The sequence below is a fragment of the Peromyscus californicus genome, unplaced genomic scaffold (assembly GCF_007827085.1).
Source record: "Peromyscus californicus insignis strain IS unplaced genomic scaffold, ASM782708v3 Scaffold_24__1_contigs__length_46423439, whole genome shotgun sequence".
Classification (NCBI taxonomy): Eukaryota; Metazoa; Chordata; class Mammalia; order Rodentia; family Cricetidae; genus Peromyscus; species Peromyscus californicus.
In genome coordinates, this window is record NW_026294535.1 from 28,558,122 (window position 1) to 28,580,588 (window position 22,467).

The window sequence follows — 22,467 nt, forward strand, 5'->3', positions numbered from 1 at the left end:
AGTGTGCTTTCCAACGCGGTGTTTTCTGGTGGGTTCTTATTTGTCATTTCCCTTGTTCTAAAGTGTGCTTTCCAACGCGGTGTTTTCTGGTGAGTTCTTATTTGTCATTTCCCTTGTTCTAAAGTGTGCTTTCCAAACGCGGTGTTTTCTGGTGAGTTCTTATTTGTCATTTCCCTTGTTCTAAAGTGTGCTTTCCAACGCGGTGTTTTCTGGTGAGTTCTTATTTGTCATTTCCCTTGTTCTAAAGTGTGCTTTCCAACGCGGTGTTTTCTGGTGAGTTCTTATTTGTCATTTCCCTTGTTCTAAAGTGTGCTTTCCAACGCGGTGTTTTCTGGTGAGTTCTTATTTGTCATTTCCCTTGTTCTAAAGTGTGCTTTCCAACGCGGTGTTTTCTGGTGAGTTCTTATTTGTCATTTCCCTTGTTCTAAAGTGTGCTTTCCAAACGCGGTGTTTTCTGGTGAGTTCTTATTTGTCATTTCCCTTGTTCTAAAGTGTGCTTTCCAAACGCGGTGTTTTCTGGTGAGTTCTTATTTGTCATTTCCCTTGTTCTAAAGTGTGCTTTCCAACGCGGTGTTTTCTGGTGAGTTCTTATTTGTCATTTCCCTTGTTCTAAAGTGTGCTTTCCAACGCGGTGTTTTCTGGTGGGTTCTTATTTGTCATTTCCCTTGTTCTAAAGTGTGCTTTCCAAACGCGGTGTTTTCTGGTGAGTTCTTATTTGTCATTTCCCTTGTTCTGAAGTGTGCTTTCCAACGCGGTGTTTTCTGGTGAGTTCTTATTTGTCATTTCCCTTGTTCTGAAGTGTGCTTTCCAACGCGGTGTTTTCTGGTGAGTTCTTATTTGTCATTTCCCTTGTTCTAAAGTGTGCTTTCCAACGCGGTGTTTTCTGGTGAGTTCTTATTTGTCATTTCCCTTGTTCTAAAGTGTGCTTTCCAATGCGGTGTTTTCTGGTGGGTTCTTATTTGTCATTTCCCTTGTTCTAAAGTGTGCTTTCCAAACGCGGTGTTTTCTGGTGAGTTCTTATTTGTCATTTCCCTTGTTCTAAAGTGTGCTTTCCAACGCGGTGCTTTCTGGTGAGTTCTTATTTGTCATTTCCCTTGTTCTAAAGTGTGCTTTCCAACGCGGTGTTTTCTGGTGAGTTCTTATTTGTCATTTCCCTTGTTCTAAAGTGTGCTTTCCAAACGCGGTGTTTTCTGGTGAGTTCTTATTTGTCATTTCCCTTGTTCTAAAGTGTGCTTTCCAAACGCGGTGCTTTCTGGTGAGTTCTTATTTGTCATTTCCCTTGTTCTAAAGTGTGCTTTCCAACGCGGTGTTTTCTGGTGAGTTCTTATTTGTCATTTCCCTTGTTCTAAAGTGTGCTTTCCAAACGCGGTGCTTTCTGGTGAGTTCTTATTTGTCATTTCCCTTGTTCTAAAGCGTGCTTTCCAAACGCGGTGCTTTCTGGTGAGTTCTTATTTGTCATTTCCCTTGTTCTAAAGTGTGCTTTCCAAACGCGGTGTTTTCTGGTGGGTTCTTATTTGTCATTTCCCTTGCTCTAAAGTGTGCTTTCCAAACGCGGTGCTTTCTGGTGGGTTCTTATTTGTCATTTCCCTTGTTCTAAAGTGTGCTTTCCAACGCGGTGTTTTCTGGTGAGTTCTTATTTGTCATTTCCCTTGTTCTAAAGTGTGCTTTCCAAACGCGGTGTTTTCTGGTGAGTTCTTATTTGTCATTTCCCTTGTTCTAAAGTGTGCTTTCCAAACGCGGTGCTTTCTGGTGGGTTCTTATTTGTCATTTCCCTTGTTCTAAAGTGTGCTTTCCAAACGCGGTGTTTTCTGGTGAGTTCTTATTTGTCATTTCCCTTGTTCTAAAGTGTGCTTTCCAAACGCGGTGTTTTCTGGTGAGTTCTTATTTGTCATTTCCCTTGTTCTGAAGTGTGCTTTCCAAACGCGGTGTTTTCTGGTGAGTTCTTATTTGTCATTTCCCTTGTTCTAAAGTGTGCTTTCCAACGCGGTGTTTTCTGGTGAGTTCTTATTTGTCATTTCCCTTGTTCTAAAGTGTGCTTTCCAAACGCGGTGTTTTCTGGTGAGTTCTTATTTGTCATTTCCCTTGTTCTAAAGTGTGCTTTCCAAACGCGGTGTTTTCTGGTGAGTTCTTATTTGTCATTTCCCTTGTTCTAAAGTGTGCTTTCCAAACGCGGTGTTTTCTGGTGAGTTCTTATTTGTCATTTCCCTTGTTCTAAAGTGTGCTTTCCAAACGCGGTGTTTTCTGGTGAGTTCTTATTTGTCATTTCCCTTGTTCTAAAGTGTGCTTTCCAAACGCGGTGTTTTCTGGTGAGTTCTTATTTGTCATTTCCCTTGTTCTGAAGTGTGCTTTCCAAACGCGGTGTTTTCTGGTGAGTTCTTATTTGTCATTTCCCTTGTTCTAAAGTGTGCTTTCCAAACGCGGTGTTTTCTGGTGAGTTCTTATTTGTCATTTCCCTTGTTCTAAAGTGTGCTTTCCAAACGCGGTGTTTTCTGGTGAGTTCTTATTTGTCATTTCCCTTGTTCTAAAGTGTGCTTTCCAAACGCGGCGTTTTCTGGTGAGTTCTTATTTGTCATTTCCCTTGTTCTAAAGTGTGCTTTCCAAACGCGGTGTTTTCTGGTGAGTTCTTATTTGTCATTTCCCTTGTTCTAAAGTGTGCTTTCCAACGCGGTGTTTTCTGGTGAGTTCTTATTTGTCATTTCCCTTGTTCTAAAGTGTGCTTTCCAACGCGGCGTTTTCTGGTGGGTTCTTATTTGTCATTTCCCTTGTTCTAAAGTGTGCTTTCCAACGCGGCGTTTTCTGGTGGGTTCTTATTTGTCATTTCCCTTGTTCTAAAGTGTGCTTTCCAACGCGGCGTTTTCTGGTGGGTTCTTATTTGTCATTTCCCTTGTTCTAAAGTGTGCTTTCCAACGCGGTGTTTTCTGGTGGGTTCTTATTTGTCATTTCCCTTGTTCTAAAGTGTGCTTTCCAACGCGGCGTTTTCTGGTGAGTTCTTATTTGTCATTTCCCTTGTTCTAAAGTGTGCTTTCCAACGCGGCGTTTTCTGGTGAGTTCTTATTTGTCATTTCCCTTGTTCTAAAGTGTGCTTTCCAACGCGGTGTTTTCTGGTGAGTTCTTATTTGTCATTTCCCTTGTTCTAAAGTGTGCTTTCCAACGCGGCGTTTTCTGGTGGGTTCTTATTTGTCATTTCCCTTGTTCTAAAGTGTGCTTTCCAACGCGGTGTTTTCTGGTGAGTTCTTATTTGTCATTTCCCTTGTTCTAAAGTGTGCTTTCCAACGCGGCGTTTTCTGGTGAGTTCTTATTTGTCATTTCCCTTGTTCTAAAGTGTGCTTTCCAACGCGGCGTTTTCTGGTGAGTTCTTATTTGTCATTTCCCTTGTTCTAAAGTGTGCTTTCCAACGCGGTGTTTTCTGGTGGGTTCTTATTTGTCATTTCCCTTGTTCTAAAGTGTGCTTTCCAACGCGGCGTTTTCTGGTGGGTTCTTATTTGTCATTTCCCTTGTTCTAAAGTGTGCTTTCCAACGCGGCGTTTTCTGGTGAGTTCTTATTTGTCATTTCCCTTGTTCTAAAGTGTGCTTTCCAACGCGGTGTTTTCTGGTGAGTTCTTATTTGTCATTTCCCTTGTTCTAAAGTGTGCTTTCCAACGCGGCGTTTTCTGGTGAGTTCTTATTTGTCATTTCCCTTGCTCTAAAGTGTGCTTTCCAAACGCGGTGTTTTCTGGTGAGTTCTTATTTGTCATTTCCCTTGCTCTAAAGTGTGCTTTCCAACGCGGCGTTTTCTGGTGAGTTCTTATTTGTCATTTCCCTTGTTCTAAAGTGTGCTTTCCAAACGCGGCGTTTTCTGGTGAGTTCTTATTTGTCATTTCCCTTGTTCTAAAGTGTGCTTTCCAAACGCGGCGTTTTCTGGTGAGTTCTTATTTGTCATTTCCCTTGTTCTAAAGTGTGCTTTCCAACGCGGCGTTTTCTGGTGAGTTCTTATTTGTCATTTCCCTTGTTCTAAAGTGTGCTTTCCAACGCGGTGTTTTCTGGTGAGTTCTTATTTGTCATTTCCCTTGTTCTAAAGTGTGCTTTCCAACGCGGCGTTTTCTGGTGAGTTCTTATTTGTCATTTCCCTTGTTCTAAAGTGTGCTTTCCAAACGCGGTGTTTTCTGGTGAGTTCTTATTTGTCATTTCCCTTGCTCTAAAGTGTGCTTTCCAACGCGGCGTTTTCTGGTGAGTTCTTATTTGTCATTTCCCTTGTTCTAAAGTGTGCTTTCCAAACGCGGCGTTTTCTGGTGAGTTCTTATTTGTCATTTCCCTTGTTCTAAAGTGTGCTTTCCAACGCGGTGTTTTCTGGTGAGTTCTTATTTGTCATTTCCCTTGTTCTGAAGTGTGCTTTCCAACGCGGTGTTTTCTGGTGAGTTCTTATTTGTCATTTCCCTTGTTCTGAAGTGTGCTTTCCAACGCGGTGTTTTCTGGTGAGTTCTTATTTGTCATTTCCCTTGTTCTAAAGTGTGCTTTCCAAACGCGGCGTTTTCTGGTGAGTTCTTATTTGTCATTTCCCTTGTTCTAAAGTGTGCTTTCCAACGCGGTGTTTTCTGGTGAGTTCTTATTTGTCATTTCCCTTGTTCTAAAGTGTGCTTTCCAAACGCGGTGTTTTCTGGTGGGTTCTTATTTGTCATTTCCCTTGTTCTAAAGTGTGCTTTCCAACGCGGTGTTTTCTGGTGAGTTCTTATTTGTCATTTCCCTTGTTCTAAAGTGTGCTTTCCAACGCGGCGTTTTCTGGTGAGTTCTTATTTGTCATTTCCCTTGTTCTAAAGTGTGCTTTCCAAACGCGGTGTTTTCTGGTGAGTTCTTATTTGTCATTTCCCTTGCTCTAAAGTGTGCTTTCCAACGCGGCGTTTTCTGGTGAGTTCTTATTTGTCATTTCCCTTGTTCTAAAGTGTGCTTTCCAAACGCGGCGTTTTCTGGTGAGTTCTTATTTGTCATTTCCCTTGTTCTAAAGTGTGCTTTCCAAACGCGGCGTTTTCTGGTGAGTTCTTATTTGTCATTTCCCTTGTTCTAAAGTGTGCTTTCCAACGCGGCGTTTTCTGGTGAGTTCTTATTTGTCATTTCCCTTGTTCTAAAGTGTGCTTTCCAACGCGGTGTTTTCTGGTGAGTTCTTATTTGTCATTTCCCTTGTTCTAAAGTGTGCTTTCCAACGCGGCGTTTTCTGGTGAGTTCTTATTTGTCATTTCCCTTGTTCTAAAGTGTGCTTTCCAAACGCGGTGTTTTCTGGTGAGTTCTTATTTGTCATTTCCCTTGCTCTAAAGTGTGCTTTCCAACGCGGCGTTTTCTGGTGAGTTCTTATTTGTCATTTCCCTTGTTCTAAAGTGTGCTTTCCAAACGCGGCGTTTTCTGGTGAGTTCTTATTTGTCATTTCCCTTGTTCTAAAGTGTGCTTTCCAACGCGGTGTTTTCTGGTGAGTTCTTATTTGTCATTTCCCTTGTTCTGAAGTGTGCTTTCCAACGCGGTGTTTTCTGGTGAGTTCTTATTTGTCATTTCCCTTGTTCTGAAGTGTGCTTTCCAACGCGGTGTTTTCTGGTGAGTTCTTATTTGTCATTTCCCTTGTTCTAAAGTGTGCTTTCCAAACGCGGCGTTTTCTGGTGAGTTCTTATTTGTCATTTCCCTTGTTCTAAAGTGTGCTTTCCAACGCGGTGTTTTCTGGTGAGTTCTTATTTGTCATTTCCCTTGTTCTAAAGTGTGCTTTCCAAACGCGGTGTTTTCTGGTGGGTTCTTATTTGTCATTTCCCTTGTTCTAAAGTGTGCTTTCCAACGCGGTGTTTTCTGGTGAGTTCTTATTTGTCATTTCCCTTGTTCTAAAGTGTGCTTTCCAACGCGGTGTTTTCTGGTGAGTTCTTATTTGTCATTTCCCTTGTTCTAAAGTGTGCTTTCCAACGCGGTGTTTTCTGGTGAGTTCTTATTTGTCATTTCCCTTGTTCTAAAGTGTGCTTTCCAAACGCGGTGTTTTCTGGTGGGTTCTTATTTGTCATTTCCCTTGTTCTAAAGTGTGCTTTCCAAACGCGGTGTTTTCTGGTGGGTTCTTATTTGTCATTTCCCTTGTTCTAAAGTGTGCTTTCCAAACGCGGTGTTTTCTGGTGGGTTCTTATTTGTCATTTCCCTTGTTCTAAAGTGTGCTTTCCAACGCGGTGTTTTCTGGTGGGTTCTTATTTGTCATTTCCCTTGTTCTAAAGTGTGCTTTCCAACGCGGTGTTTTCTGGTGAGTTCTTATTTGTCATTTCCCTTGTTCTAAAGTGTGCTTTCCAAACGCGGTGTTTTCTGGTGGGTTCTTATTTGTCATTTCCCTTGTTCTAAAGTGTGCTTTCCAACGCGGTGTTTTCTGGTGAGTTCTTATTTGTCATTTCCCTTGTTCTAAAGTGTGCTTTCCAACGCGGTGTTTTCTGGTGGGTTCTTATTTGTCATTTCCCTTGTTCTAAAGTGTGCTTTCCAACGCGGTGTTTTCTGGTGAGTTCTTATTTGTCATTTCCCTTGTTCTAAAGTGTGCTTTCCAACGCGGTGTTTTCTGGTGGGTTCTTATTTGTCATTTCCCTTGTTCTAAAGTGTGCTTTCCAACGCGGCGTTTTCTGGTGAGTTCTTATTTGTCATTTCCCTTGTTCTAAAGTGTGCTTTCCAAACGCGGCGTTTTCTGGTGAGTTCTTATTTGTCATTTCCCTTGTTCTAAAGTGTGCTTTCCAAACGCGGCGTTTTCTGGTGAGTTCTTATTTGTCATTTCCCTTGTTCTAAAGTGTGCTTTCCAAACGCGGCGTTTTCTGGTGAGTTCTTATTTGTCATTTCCCTTGTTCTAAAGTGTGCTTTCCAAACGCGGTGTTTTCTGGTGAGTTCTTATTTGTCATTTCCCTTGCTCTAAAGTGTGCTTTCCAACGCGGCGTTTTCTGGTGAGTTCTTATTTGTCATTTCCCTTGTTCTAAAGTGTGCTTTCCAACGCGGTGTTTTCTGGTGAGTTCTTATTTGTCATTTCCCTTGTTCTAAAGTGTGCTTTCCAAACGCGGTGTTTTCTGGTGGGTTCTTATTTGTCATTTCCCTTGTTCTAAAGTGTGCTTTCCAACGCGGTGTTTTCTGGTGAGTTCTTATTTGTCATTTCCCTTGTTCTAAAGTGTGCTTTCCAACGCGGTGTTTTCTGGTGGGTTCTTATTTGTCATTTCCCTTGTTCTAAAGTGTGCTTTCCAACGCGGTGTTTTCTGGTGAGTTCTTATTTGTCATTTCCCTTGTTCTAAAGTGTGCTTTCCAACGCGGTGTTTTCTGGTGAGTTCTTATTTGTCATTTCCCTTGTTCTAAAGTGTGCTTTCCAAACGCGGTGTTTTCTGGTGGGTTCTTATTTGTCATTTCCCTTGTTCTAAAGTGTGCTTTCCAAACGCGGTGTTTTCTGGTGGGTTCTTATTTGTCATTTCCCTTGTTCTAAAGTGTGCTTTCCAAACGCGGTGTTTTCTGGTGGGTTCTTATTTGTCATTTCCCTTGTTCTAAAGTGTGCTTTCCAACGCGGTGTTTTCTGGTGGGTTCTTATTTGTCATTTCCCTTGTTCTAAAGTGTGCTTTCCAACGCGGTGTTTTCTGGTGAGTTCTTATTTGTCATTTCCCTTGTTCTAAAGTGTGCTTTCCAAACGCGGTGTTTTCTGGTGGGTTCTTATTTGTCATTTCCCTTGTTCTAAAGTGTGCTTTCCAACGCGGTGTTTTCTGGTGAGTTCTTATTTGTCATTTCCCTTGTTCTAAAGTGTGCTTTCCAACGCGGTGTTTTCTGGTGGGTTCTTATTTGTCATTTCCCTTGTTCTAAAGTGTGCTTTCCAACGCGGTGTTTTCTGGTGAGTTCTTATTTGTCATTTCCCTTGTTCTAAAGTGTGCTTTCCAACGCGGTGTTTTCTGGTGGGTTCTTATTTGTCATTTCCCTTGTTCTAAAGTGTGCTTTCCAACGCGGCGTTTTCTGGTGAGTTCTTATTTGTCATTTCCCTTGTTCTAAAGTGTGCTTTCCAAACGCGGTGTTTTCTGGTGGGTTCTTATTTGTCATTTCCCTTGTTCTAAAGTGTGCTTTCCAAACGCGGTGTTTTCTGGTGGGTTCTTATTTGTCATTTCCCTTGTTCTAAAGTGTGCTTTCCAACGCGGTGTTTTCTGGTGAGTTCTTATTTGTCATTTCCCTTGTTCTAAAGTGTGCTTTCCAACGCGGTGTTTTCTGGTGGGTTCTTATTTGTCATTTCCCTTGTTCTAAAGTGTGCTTTCCAACGCGGCGTTTTCTGGTGAGTTCTTATTTGTCATTTCCCTTGTTCTAAAGTGTGCTTTCCAAACGCGGTGTTTTCTGGTGGGTTCTTATTTGTCATTTCCCTTGTTCTAAAGTGTGCTTTCCAAACGCGGTGTTTTCTGGTGGGTTCTTATTTGTCATTTCCCTTGTTCTAAAGTGTGCTTTCCAAACGCGGTGTTTTCTGGTGGGTTCTTATTTGTCATTTCCCTTGTTCTAAAGTGTGCTTTCCAAACGCGGTGTTTTCTGGTGGGTTCTTATTTGTCATTTCCCTTGCTCTAAAGTGTGCTTTCCAAACGCGGTGTTTTCTGGTGGGTTCTTATTTGTCATTTCCCTTGTTCTAAAGTGTGCTTTCCAAACGCGGTGTTTTCTGGTGGGTTCTTATTTGTCATTTCCCTTGTTCTAAAGTGTGCTTTCCAAACGCGGTGTTTTCTGGTGGGTTCTTATTTGTCATTTCCCTTGCTCTAAAGTGTGCTTTCCAAACGCGGTGTTTTCTGGTGAGTTCTTATTTGTCATTTCCCTTGTTCTAAAGTGTGCTTTCCAAACGCGGTGTTTTCTGGTGGGTTCTTATTTGTCATTTCCCTTGTTCTAAAGTGTGCTTTCCAAACGCGGTGTTTTCTGGTGGGTTCTTATTTGTCATTTCCCTTGCTCTAAAGTGTGCTTTCCAAACGCGGCGTTTTCTGGTGAGTTCTTATTTGTCATTTCCCTTGTTCTAAAGTGTGCTTTCCAACGCGGTGTTTTCTGGTGAGTTCTTATTTGTCATTTCGGCAAGGAATTGATGTCATTTAGGCATCAACTTTACTCCTGATTGCTGTTTAATCCTTGCACATTTTATCTGACCTCATCGCACACATGGAGAGCCTCACTTACAGACGACGCAGTAGGGCCTCCATCTCCTCTTTATCTGACCTCATCACATACATGGAAAGCCTCACTTACGGACGACGCAGTAGGGCCTCCATCTCTCTCTATCTGACCTCATCGCACACATGGAGAGCATCACTTACAGACGACGCAGTAGGGCCTCCATCTCTCTCTATCTGACCTCATCGCACACATGGAGAGCCTCACTTGCGGATGATGCAGTAGGGCCTCCATCTCTCTCTATCTGACCTCATCGCACACATGGAGAGCCTCACTTGCGGACGACGCAGTAGGGCCTCCATCTCTCTCTTTATCTGACCTCATCGCACACATGGAGAGCATCACTTGCGGACGACGCAGTAGGGCCTCCATCTCTCTCGTGCATGCTGGTCTCTTTTGTCTTCACCCTCATCAGTTGTTTAGTGTTGTCGCAGTGTACCTGAAGGAAATGATCTTTCTCTTTGAGTCTTTGAGTATCGAAAGAATCCAGTTTGGCCCTGGGTCATTCAATAATGGTCTTTAACCTCGGGCCAAATAACATACTATTGAAAATGTTTGTGAGTACAGGAAAGGAATGTAGAAAAATGTGCTGTTAGTAGGAAACAATGCCTTTGACAATTGAAAGAAAACAGTCAAAACTGTATAGTGGTAGAATTTATCTTTAAATGCTGTTATTTGGCTTTCCAATTTTAAAGATATTTAAAAACTCAGAGAATTAAATTCAACTAAAGAATTTTAAACTGGAGAGAAAACAAACATGAAGGTAAAATAGAAAAGATAAAATATGTACACAGAAGTCTAAATTTTAATTCCATGAGAGGGCAGAGTCAGAAACTAGTCTGTGACAGGAAATGTAAAGTGTAACCGCTTTCCATCAGGAGCATGGCACATGCCTTTACGGTTTTTGTTGGTTTGTTTTGTTGTTTTTTATTTTTATTCTATGTGCATTGGTGCTCTGCCCGTGTGTGTGTCTGTGTGAGGGTGTCAGATCTTAGAGGGTGTCAGATCTTAGAGGGTGTCAGACAGTTGTGAGCTGCCATGTAGGTGTTGGGAATCGAACCCGGGTCCTCTGGAAGAGCAGTCAGTGCTCTCAACCTCTGAGCCATCTCTCCAGCCCTAATTTAATGTTGTTGTTTTTTTTAAGTTATTTATTTTTATTTTATGTGTATTGGTGTTTGCCTGCATATCTGTGTGAGGGTGTCAGATCTTGGCGTTACAGACAGTTGTGAGCTGCCATGTGGGTGCTGGGAATTGAACCCAGGTCCTCTGGAAGAGCAGTCAGTGCTCTTAACCACTGAGCCATCTCTCTAGCTCCGCCTTTAGGTTTTTAGAGATGCTCCCCTACTTACTTTTCTTTTGATTTGGGTTGGATGTTTTTTTCTTCAGAAGCTCCACATATTTTATATTGATAACACCCCTTCTCCCTCTGGCTTCAGTCCCTCCCCCACCCCAGCTACAGCGTAGGTGACTTTAGTGGGTGTCTGTTCATTCCTATAGACTGTAGACATTTTTACTGAGCACCAGATGTGTGGTTTATGTTCAGGTGCAGCTTCTGCACTCTGCTTTCTTTTTTCTTATGTGTTAATATGACTTATGTGCACCAGGGCTAGCTCTTTATAATGTGAAAGAATCCAGAGTTCACAAAAAGAAAATTCTTAGTTTTTCTTTGAGTAAAGACATCTGAGGAGATGATGTATAATTTATGAAGTAGCCTGTTAGGCATATATTTCGTGGTATCTCTCATGTTGGAATCTATACATATTGATGTAGAGGCAGGGGAAAGTCATGGTTGTGCATAAATGTTTGCAGACTTTTATATAAATATCACGACATTATTTCTAATGGTTCATACTAACTCATAATGATTCACTGATAAACAGAACTTAACATCAACTCCTATAGACCTCTTATAGCTATAGAATACTGATTGTCAATAAAAAAAAGTATGCTTGTGCAATAGCATAGGCAAATCTGAAAAATATGTGCTAGGTGAAAATAAGCCACATATAAATGGCGTATTTTATAATGCTTGCTAGAATTGGTAAAAATACAATGATAGGAAATGTCAGTGTTTCCCTAGGGATAATGGGGGCCTTTTAGGATGACGGTTTAGGTAGGTAGGGAGGTAGATAAGCAGGGAGATAGACAGACAAGTGAACAGAGGATCAAACCCCGGCCTTGTGCGTGGCAGACAGGTGCTGCGTTACTGAACTACATTCCCACCCCTCAGTCATTTGAGATGGTCTTTCTGTGCAGTTCAGGCTGGTGCAGAAGCCCCAGCCCTCCTGTGCCCACTTCCCCAATGTTGATATAGGTATGCGCTACCAAGCCAGTTCTGTGGTGTAATTAGGAGTCCTCTATGTGGTACCACATAACTATCACACTTAATGCTGGAAATAGGCTGTTCGGTGTATGTTAATTATACTCCATTAAAAATGCAGATGTTAAGGAAAGAAAAACATAGAGACAAGCTAAAAGAAGTCACTGGCATTTTATCACCTGGATTGTGCAGATTTTTAAATCACTACTAGGATTATTGAATCAATTATAAATATTTAAAACTTGAGACTTACCTATATGTGACCTAGAATTAATATCTTGATTCATAAGAGTCAAACTAGATTGAATAATGAAGCAGTGTGGGGGACCAGCCCCCACATTTATTTACCCCAGGGACTCTTGAGGAATGAGAGATAAGGGACTTAGTTATAAATAAAGGAGAGACAAACAGAAAACACAGGATAGACTTTGGAGGGCCTGGATCCTTATCCACCGGCCCCGAACTTTATTCCAAAGGTCTATTTATAGCAATGCCAAGGGGTGGAGCAAAAGACCTCCCCCTTGCTAGATACAGTCACCTGGTACCCAGGCCCATGGTCCAATCAACCTCTCATGCAGTCCTGCTGGGTACAGCCACTAGGAAACCTAGTGGGCTCCAACAAAGCAGTATTTTCTTGGCTATCAGACATGTTGGGATATTTTTCATTTGACTTTCCTAAACAAATACCTATGTATGCCTTTTGAAAAGACTCATAAGATTGGGAATATGAATGAAGTAATGTTTTAGTTATGAGGTGATGAATACGTGTTATCACACATGAATTACGACTGAAGTATTTTAAATATTTCTCCTGGAGAAATGTGAATTTCCCAAATATACTTTGTTTTGAATTGGTCGTATTGGTTTTGTGAAATTTAATAATACTTTTTTTTTTTTTTTTTTTTTTAGGAAACTCACTCTCCGCAATATTAGAGGGAGAAGCCCGGTTAACCTTCTTGAATCGAGGTGAAGATTATGTGATGACAATGCCCTATGCTCATTGTAAAGGTGAGTCTTTTCCACTTACAGCAGCTCTTTCTGGGTTTTTGGGTTTGTTTTGTTTTGTTTTGGTTTGTAAGTAAATGTATGTGAATAGAATTTGTTTTGTTTGAGATAGTCAGACAAATTTTTTGAAAACCTTGGTTGGCCCATAGTTACTTCAGAGTATTGCTGTTTGCTGACTATTTCTATGGTGAATTAATTCACACATAATAGTCACACCTATTTTTGTGATATATACCTTGTAAGAAATTTAGTTATAATAATGGAATTTCCTTGCGTTTATCTTGTGTGAAAGTTTTGAAATTAAATGAAACTACTTATTTCAGAATCCTTAAAAGATAATTTTACATACTCTTGCATTATACCCTCTATAATGTTTAATCTGCTCTTTTTCTCTTTTTTAATAATTTATTTTTATTTTATGTTCATTGGTGTTTTGACTGTGTGTATGCCTGTGTCAGAAGCCCTGAAATTGGAGTTACAGACAAGTGTGAGCTGCCATGTGGTTGCTGGGAATTGAACCCAGGTCCTCTAGAAGAGCAGTCAGTGCTCTTCACCGCTGAGCCATCTCTCCAGCTCCATCTGCTATTTTTCAGTGCATCAAGTCCTTTCAGTGTTTTCCTTCACTCTCATTTGACAGTCTCTCCATTTAGGTTTTGGTTTCGTTGATCTATAACCTTGCAGTATAGCTCAGGCTGCCCTTGAACTCAAGATCCTCCTGCCTCAGTCTCCCTAGTGTTGAGATCACTGATATGTATTGGAACACCTAGCTTATATTTGGCAAAAAGCTAGATAGTGCTCTGAGCTTTGTATGTAGTTCTTAAAACAGGAATAAAGTGCAATATCTACAATTTTAAGTGAATAAGAATCAGTTTTTAATGTTTTTATTGATTCTTTGTGGATTTCACGTCATACATCCTGACCCCACTCACTTCCCTGTCCCCTTGCTTCCATCCTCTGCCCTTGCAACACCCCCCAAACAAAATTTAAAAGTAAAAACAAAAAAACAACACCAAAACCAAATAAAGACTCTCGTTCTAGAAGCTGCAGTGTGGCCCAGTGAGTCACACAGTTCACCCTTAGTCCATCCGTCTTTACTTGTGTTGTTGCTATGAGTCAGTGGTCTGCTTTGAGGCCTCTGGATCTGTCGCACCCTTGATCCTGGGCCCTCACTGGGAATCCTCTGGGACATCCTGTTGTTGCTGTGTCATGGAGATCCTATGGCTTTGGATCTGCAGGACCAACACCTTCACATGCTTCAGCAGCTCATAGACGAGGTGGGGGTTGGGGTGGGCTATCTCATAACCCTGGCTCTGGGCCTGGGTGGTAGCTGGACTGGTTAGCCCGCTGGCTTTCCCTCATCATCACCACCAGCACTGCCCTGGCTAGCTCACCCAATATAGCAGCCAGCAAGGAGTGGGGCAGTTCTCCTGCTCACCCCCTCAGGTCCAGCTCACCTGCACGCACACCACCAAGGCCAGTTCTGTTTTGCCGGGACTAGGTGCAGGGCCCGCTCTCCGGATTGCTTCACTTGGTGAGGGGCAGGCCAGTGTTAAGTATTATAGTATTAAGGCCACTCCACGTAGTTAAAAGGGAGGTTTATTTTGTGGGGTAACTTACAAGTAAAGGGATAGTTTACAGGGTCTGGGAAAGGTGAGGTGCAGTCCAGCAGTGTTCTCTGGAGAACTCTGCTTGGTCTACCTCCAGCATCCAGGATCCAGGAACCAAGAGAACTGGCACATCCAGATCTTGGGTCTTCAGGGTCCTCTCTCAGCCCTGCCTTGTAGGCATGACGGTTACTGGAGCCTCAGTGGGGGTTGTACTTCCAGGTCAAAGCTGGACCGGCTACCCACTACAGGCCCGCTCTTCTGTTTTCATGCCCGTGAGGTCAGCTCTACCTCCTGTCACACCTTGCCATCCCAGGGCATATGAGGGAGAGGACGGGGGCAGCTCTCCTGCGCCCCTGCCAACAGGGTCAGCTCTGGTGTGCTGCCCAGGTGACGTGCCATGCCCACTCTCCCGTGTGCTGCAGATGGTGAGGGGCAGGGCCAGCTCTCCCACTCTTGTGCTCTAGGGACCAGCTTTTTCTGCCTGCAGTAGGTGTGAGGTGTGAGGGGTGGGGGAGTGTCTCTCCCTTGCCCACACCACCCCATGACAGGCCGTGGGGCTAGCTCTCCCACTCTTTTGTCTTCAGGTCGGCTCACTCACAGTGCTACCATTAGGGACAGCTCTGCTCTGCTGCCTGGGGAGGTATAGGGCCTGCTCCCCAGAGTGGTGCAGGTGGTGATGGGCAGCATTTTTAAATTTTATGTCATTTATTACATCCGTGCCCAACTAGCAATGAGGAATTTTTTTTCCACAGTAGTGTATTTCCCAGAGTGTTGAAAAAAATGAGATTAAAGAATAGGGAATTTTTTAAAGTAAGAGTTCCTATGTGTTTTCTATATTGCTAAGTTCTATGAATTATTTTATAAAGTAGGAGTTCCATAGCCAAATAATTATGAGAAACACTTCATAGTCTGTTTCCTCGCAGAAGTTAACATTGTGTGTTTATCTATTAAAGGCCAACTCGGTTGTCTAATTCAATAAAACATGCACTTGAACAAACCTGTTCAAGTCTCTTTAACTTAGAATGTGTTTTGAACACAGAACCTGTTTTTGAGGTTGTTTTTTGTTTGTTTGTTTGCTTACCTGGAGTTGGGCCGTGTTATTTGTAGTAATTATGTTGTATAAAGTGACAACAGATGCTGAGTTGGCTCATACAAAACCGTACTTTCAAGGGAAGATAATGAGGCTACATTATTTTGAGTCTCTTACTACAGTGTTCCCACCAACTAATGGGCACATAACCTTGTATTGTGTGTGCTCACATGGAAAGACATTGAATAGTCGTTGTGTGTTACTGACTTACTGCCGTTCAACTCTCGGCAAACACTGTCCCTCAGCTGAATGAAGCGTTAGCATGGGTTCCCGTGGAAGGTCCAGCATAGCTTTAGAACACTGTGCCACAGCACTTCAGTGTGCCCTGGGTCAGCTTCCAACAGCAAAAGCATCAACAAAAAAGCACACAGGTACAAAACACATGAACAAAATATCCTGCCAAAGAAGGTCTGTTCTCCCCCCACCCCCGTCCCCGGAGCTGAGGACCGACCCCAGGACAGTTGGTGGTTTGGTTTTCCCCCCAGTACAGGCATTGAAGCAACACGGTGGGCCTAGTTCTCTCTCAGCATCTGCTTACTCCCAAGCATGTCCATGAATTGCCACAGAGCACAGTGGGCATCGGTTTGAGGATTACCTGTGTAGTTAGAGTGTTTATTACATTTACTTACTGTGTTTATGTGGGTCAGAGTGTAACCTGTGGGGGTAGGATCTTCCCTTCCACCAGGTAGATCCCAAGAGTCCAGCTCAAATCCTAAGGTATGGCAGGAAATGCTTTTGCGTGCTGACTCATCTCATTGGCCCGCCTCTGCACTTTAAATAGAGTGTAAACTTGCCAACATGCATGATGTGAATATGCTCTTGTGGGTCCTATAACACTTTGTCTATATTACACGTGTTTTGTTGATAAGGCAGGAGGCCTCAGATCACAGATTTCTCCTGGTATATCAAATTGCAGAGCGCTGCTTATTTCTGTCACCGGCCCCCTGTCCTCAGCTTTCGTCAAGTTTCTCTTTTCAAATTTAGGTATTCTCTATGGCACAATGACGCTGGAGCTTGGGGGAACTGTCAACATCACCTGTCAGAAGACTGGATACAGTGCAGTACTTGAATTTAAGCTAAAGGTTGGTAAATGATGGTGTCACCTAACTAAGGGGAAGCTGTGTTGTAAATACTGAAGAAAAAATACAGATTAGTTGTGGAGTAAGAACTAAATATAAAAACATGGCTTTTGCCAGGTCAAAGAGAAACGGGTCCAGAGACATTCTCGGTGTCTTGGTGCAGCCTGAGACAGCCTTAGAAGACACAAATTAGCATGAAAGCCACCATTCCTTTTTTAAAATGTTAATGCTAAAACTTGGTGCTATAGAGGAAATAAGACTTAAGAAATGATTGAAGTATCTCTGTGAATTAAAACAGTGCTTTAGAAAGCCCCAGAAGGTAGATATGAATTGAGAGACTCTGGTTGCATACAGTAAGACAATTTCATAATTAGTTACTATTTTAATTAGTAAGTAATTAGTTACTATTTATGTATAAAAAATTATTTCTGTATAAAAATTATTTTAACTCACATGCTTAAGAATAACTCCTCATCAGATGTTAATGCAAAAAAATGTATGGAAATATTGGAGATGGTTTTTCTCTTGAAAAAGGTTGGACAATTTTTCTCCTGAAAAATATGAGTGATTTAGTTGAGACCAGAATCCACTAAAGACTTGCCCACTTATGAGTCTGCTGCCTGAAAGGCCAGGACTGTTGCTCCTGTGAGGACCTGTTGATGTGGCCTTTCCATGTGACTTGGCTTCTCGATGGCATGGCAGCTCTAAGGCAGCTGGAGGTCTTCTTTAGCAGCACCATCTCGGCAGCACGCTGAGGATTCAGTTGTCTCCCATCAACACTAGCCTAGAAGCCAAATTACAGCACATCCTATGTCTTCATTGAAGAGCTACACACCCCCACTCAGGCTTGGGAGGAGGGATGGTGACGCACTTCTCGGTGGGAGGCTGGCCAAGGTCTCCTTGAAGAAGAGCATGGGGGCTGGAGAGGAAGTGAGTAGGTTTCAAGAGAAGCCATCTTTGGAAAATTCTGTCTGCTTCAACAAAAGGGAAATCTGAAGCCTCGTCACCAGTCAGTTATCATTTAGTGCGTTGTGTTCAGATAAAAATAGGGACTATAAATGATAGGTGTTGCTAATTACTTCCTTGTTGATATCCCACTGACCAGAATCTCTTTTCTAGTGAAAAGGCGTTCTTAAGTATTATCTGATGCCGTGCCCTTTGCTTGATAAAAGTGGTCTTAAACAGTTACTCATGTCATTAAGTACCAAAGCATCAAAACTGTGTCTCTAAGGAAAGACATTAGTATGACAGTGTAGGGACACAAAGTGTGTTCCTTGTGATTTTAGTTTTTGAAGGATTGTTTTCAAATTTTTAAATCCCCTCTGTTTTCTGAGTTCTTTTTCTTGGTGTGTCGCCACATTGATGGGGCTCAGTCCTGAAGAACAGCACTCAGATTGCACAGGTCATAGGTCTTTATACCTGGGTCATCTTTCTGAATTATTTAGATTTCATAGTCTGTTTTAGCTATATTTTTCATAGTCAGAATTCAAATTAATTTTTTAAAAAGTCTCTAATTTAAATTTGAGTCAGGATTTCACTGTTTTTACTTTCAAGAATATGGTAACTATTTAATTCTTTTTTCTTTGATGTTTGGTTATCTATAATATATGCAAATATAAGCTAAAATGCTCAATATTTTCTGTTTTAAAGCCATTTCTAGGAAGTAGTGATTATGTTAACCAAATATCAGGGAAACTTAAATTGGGAAAAGAAGTCCTAGCTACTTTGGAAGGCCATTGGGTAAGTACTTTTATATATTAGTATTACAAAAATAATTTTATCTGATGGAGAAAATGGACAATTTTATTGTAAAAGTATCACTAAATAGACTCCATCTTAAAAACAGATATTTTGGGGGCTAGAGAGATGGGTCAGCGGTTAAGAGCACTGGCTGCTCTTCCAGAGGTCCTGAGTTCAATTCCCAGCAACCACATGGTGGCTCACAACCATCCGTAATGAGATGTGGTGCCCTCTTCTGGCATGCAGGCAGACATGCAGACAGAACACTGTACACATAATAAATAAATAAATATGTTTTTTAAAAAGCAGATATTTTGGTATTGCTCTGCTGCCAATGACACTTTGTTTTATAAACGTTTTATGTTTCTAAGACTTTTAAATGAGTAGAAGTCACAATCGTATGGTACTTGCTGTTACATTATTAAGAGTATAGCTCATATTTATCATTTACTACTTAGTTGGACTTGATGAAATCGGTACATAGATACCTGTTTTTTATCTTATATGTTTTTTTAATCTGTGTGTGTGTGCATGTGCCATGACACACATGTGGAAGACAGAGGACAGCTTACTGGAGCCAGTGCTCCCGTTCTACCGTGAGGGTTCCAGGAGTCAGGTGCAGGCCATCAGAGCTGGTAGCAGGTACCTTCGCTAGCTGTACTGTCGTGCTGACACATACGTAAGATGTGCCCATTTGAAAAGGAAGGAAGCTAACAGCCAGAGTATCTGGGTAGTTGGCAGTGAGCCCTAGGCCTCCGGCTGCGCAGAGCTCTGCTGGTCCAGTTAGAGTCGGGTTTCTGTTGGAGGAAGGTGGGAAGGTGCAGTGGTGTATAACAGCAATGGCTTTGACCTCATCTCTGCCAACCTGGGTTCACATCTGTGTACGTTCTTACAAGGAGCTTACGTGACTGAGACGGATCATGGTATATTTCTTATGCATTTTCACTATAAACACTGAGTATATGCTGTTCTGCATACAGTAATCAAATACAGGAAGAAAAGGAAGCCAGGTTTAGAGACTCAGCCAGTGGCTACATAGCTTCCGCAAAATGTTTTTTAAATTTGTGTGAGTGTGTTGTTTGGGGGGGGGGGTGAGTGAGAATATTGTGTGTGAGTGTGTATGTGTGAGAGAGTGTTGTGTATGTGTGTGTGAGAGAGAGAGTGTGTGGTGTGTGTGTGTGTGTGTGTGTGTGTGTGTGTGTGTGTGTGTGTGTGTGTGTGTATGTGTGTGTTCTCTCCTTTCACTGTGTGGGTCTCAGGAATAGGTCATCAGTATGGTTGCAATTGCTTTACCCATAGAGTCCTCTCCCTGGTCCCTGAAAGATGTTGACTTCCTATCTGAATATTATTTGGAACAATGAAAAAGCCATCTTTGTCATTTTATTTTATTTTGAGACAGGGTCTCTTATGTTGCAGCCCTGGCTGGCCTCAAACTCACAGAGATCTATCTGCCTCTGCCTCCTGGGTGCTGGGATAAAAGGCATGTGCCACCATACCTGGAAAAACAGATGTTCTAAAAACATCAAATGTCTAAGATTGAGTTCAATTTTTAATGCTAAGTCTCCAAAGTTTTTCAATGATTTGATTTTTCTGCCTTGTCCACAGCATCACACCATGATCTTCTGTGACAGTTCAGACAGGAAGCTTGAGACTTTGCCCGTCATGTTTGAAATTTGTTAAATGAAACTTCTAAAACCTCAGGAGCTTTCTATGTAGTCAGCTGGTTTTTCAATTGATTGGAATGACATATTTAAACTACTGTTTTCATACAAATGGAAAGAATTTGGGACTTTGAGAAGCGCACTAGTTACATTTGTTTTAAAATATTTTTCAAATTTAACAGCAGAAAGAATTTATTAGTGTATTGCTGTACTTTGTAGTCCTCTTCTAAATAGAAATAACTATATTGATGTTTAATTCCTTTCGATATAGGATAGTGAAGTTTTCATTAATGACAAAAAGACTGATAACTCAGAGATTTTCTGGAATCCAACACCTGACATTAAGCAGTGGCGATTAATAAGGCACACGGTAAAATTTGAAGAACAGGATGATTTTGAATCAGAGAAGTAAGTCTGCCTTCTTTTTTTTAGCTAACCTTATGAACATTAAGGAGTATTTCAAATTGCATAATAGTGTAGTCACACTATTCTCTATCTGCTGTTGAGTTAATTCAGCGAGAGAGTTTGTCATTTGTGAGATTGAGAGCATTCTGTAGCATTGGTGTAGGTGACATAAAGACTTCACGAATCATCTTGTTTCTCTGCAGCTCAAAACTAAAATGTCCTGTTTTTCTCTCTTCTACTCCAGTGCTCTAGATTTCTGTTTGCATAAAGTTATAGAACAATTCATGTTCTCAGTTTCTCCCTGGCATCTGCTTTCTGGTCTGGTGTACACTGTGGAAAGTGACATGGAGAGAAAACAGCTACTCTTGTTCTGTCCTCTGAGACAAGAATAGTGCGACTTGATGCCCTGGTTTCCAAGGACTTAAATTAGTAGGCAGTGCCATGGTTAATGCCATTGCTTCTGTTTTTAAGTCATGAAACTCTTTCTAGAACTCCTAACACTTTTGGATAAACTTGCTGTTTGTATCTCTTTGTGTCAAAGAGTCCTGTATAAACATTGCTTACTACCCACTTGATACCTGGGAGTCCTTACTCTGTGGTCCTGCTTCTGTGAATCAAGTCTACATGACTATTTTCTACATAAAATACAGGTTGTCAGCATTGGAAAATATGTATGCATCAATTTTTCAAGTCCTGTTTCAGATGTAACCATACGATGCTCCCTGTCCAAAGGGATATGCAGCCATTTTTGATGTATGTATATAATTGAACACTTTTTGTTTTTTTAAAATGGAATTTCATGCAGAGAAAAGTGGCCTTGAATTTGCTGTATAGCTGAGATTGACCTTAAACTATTATTACTGATCCTCTTGCCCCTACTTCCCAGTACTGGGACCATAGGCGTCCTCTACCCAGTCCAGCTCTACATATTTTAAGGACGAGGTAATAAGACTTAGAAAAGGAAACTTTTTCATCAGCTAAGTGGAAGACATAGAAAATTAACCTATGTATAACAAATTTCAAGGCCTGTTTCAGTTCTGACATGTTGCCCTCTCAGATGGATGAGATACAGATGTTGTACTCTCATTTAGCTGGTGAAAAAGCTAAATTTTAAAGGGGAAATAATTTTTCTTATGCTGTTTTTTGGTACATCAGTGGTTCTTAGCAGTATTAGTGTATTGAAATCTAGGAAGCATTTAGAGTCTGTTCCTATTCCTAGAGACTGAATTTCAAAGTTCTCTGATAATTCATGCAGCCAAGCTCTCTGGCCTGTGACTCCTAAGTAGTGTGCGTCAGAATCATCTAAAGAGCCATTTAAAAATGTAGAGTACTTTGAGGACTTCTTCACTACAGTCCTGTCAGCCTCAGTCAGCAGTTTTCACTGTTTAAGAATCCATAGGATTGATTTCTCTTGCCAAGAAGAAATTAGCCCTCACTTAGTGATGGTTGCCGGTTCGAGGCATTGGGCTTGGTTTCTTGACTCATTTCTAAGCATATGAGCATAAGCGTGGTCAAAGGTAGACATCCACGTGAGCAGTGTTTGCTCCCAACAGAGACTAAAATCTGTAGAGATATGATTTTCTGAAATATTATTTTTACATGTCTATTAGACTCTGGCAGCGGGTAACAAGAGCCATAAATGCCAAAGACCAAACAGAAGCTACTCAAGAAAAGTATGTTTTGGAAGAAGCTCAAAGACAAGCTGCCAGAGATCGGAAAACAAAAAATGAAGAGTGGGCTTGTAAGTTATTTGAACTTGATCCACTCACAGGAGAATGGCACTATAAGTTTTCAGAGTAAGTAATGTAAACGTTTATTTCAAAAAATATATTAGCATAATTTATTGCCTTTATATTTCGAGTATATTTATTATCAACATAGGAATTAGGGTGAACTTTTATTTTACAGACTTTTAAAGTTTATGTGTGTGTGTGTATGCCAGCTTTTTTGAGTTTATGAATACCATGTGCGTGTAGGAACCCATGAAAGTCAGAAAAGGGTATCAGGCCCTGGAACTGGAGAAATGGATGGTTGTGATCCACTGTGTGGGTGTTGGGACCCGAACTCTGGTTCTCTGCAAGAGCAGTAGGTGCTCTTAACCACTAAGCTACCTCTTCAGCCCATAGTGTAAATTTTTATTTTTATTTATTCTTTTATTTATTTATTTGAGACAGGGTCTCACTATGTAGCTCTAGCTGTCCTGGAACTTGCTATATAGAGACCAGGCTGGCCTCGAACTTAGAGTTCCACCCACCTCTGCCCAGTGCTGAGATTAAAGGCGTGCACCATTATGCCTGGCTTCATAGTGTGGAATTTTAAACTACTTTACATTCTGTCATAGTAGTTAGTTTTCCAAATAAGCTAAGAATCACAAGACTAGATATAGACAAATCTTAAGATTAGAAGAGCCTTTATAATTACTTAATGAAATTAAGTTCTG

General features: G+C 41.4%; 1 protein-coding gene across 11 annotated transcripts in view; it reads left to right on the forward strand.

The window, feature by feature from the left end:
* The window catches only part of Osbpl8 (oxysterol binding protein like 8), a 151,609-nt gene that overhangs the window by 117,615 nt on the left and 11,527 nt on the right, over positions 1–22,467 (forward strand). For all 11 annotated transcript variants that reach the window (XM_052753317.1, XM_052753318.1, XM_052753319.1 and 8 more), the window contains 5 exons: positions 12,350–12,448; positions 16,127–16,224; positions 17,872–17,961; positions 19,894–20,030; positions 21,638–21,823. In XM_052753317.1, the coding sequence (XP_052609277.1) occupies positions 12,350–12,448; positions 16,127–16,224; positions 17,872–17,961; positions 19,894–20,030; positions 21,638–21,823 (610 nt within the window). The remainder of the gene's footprint in view (positions 1–12,349; positions 12,449–16,126; positions 16,225–17,871; positions 17,962–19,893; positions 20,031–21,637; positions 21,824–22,467) is intronic.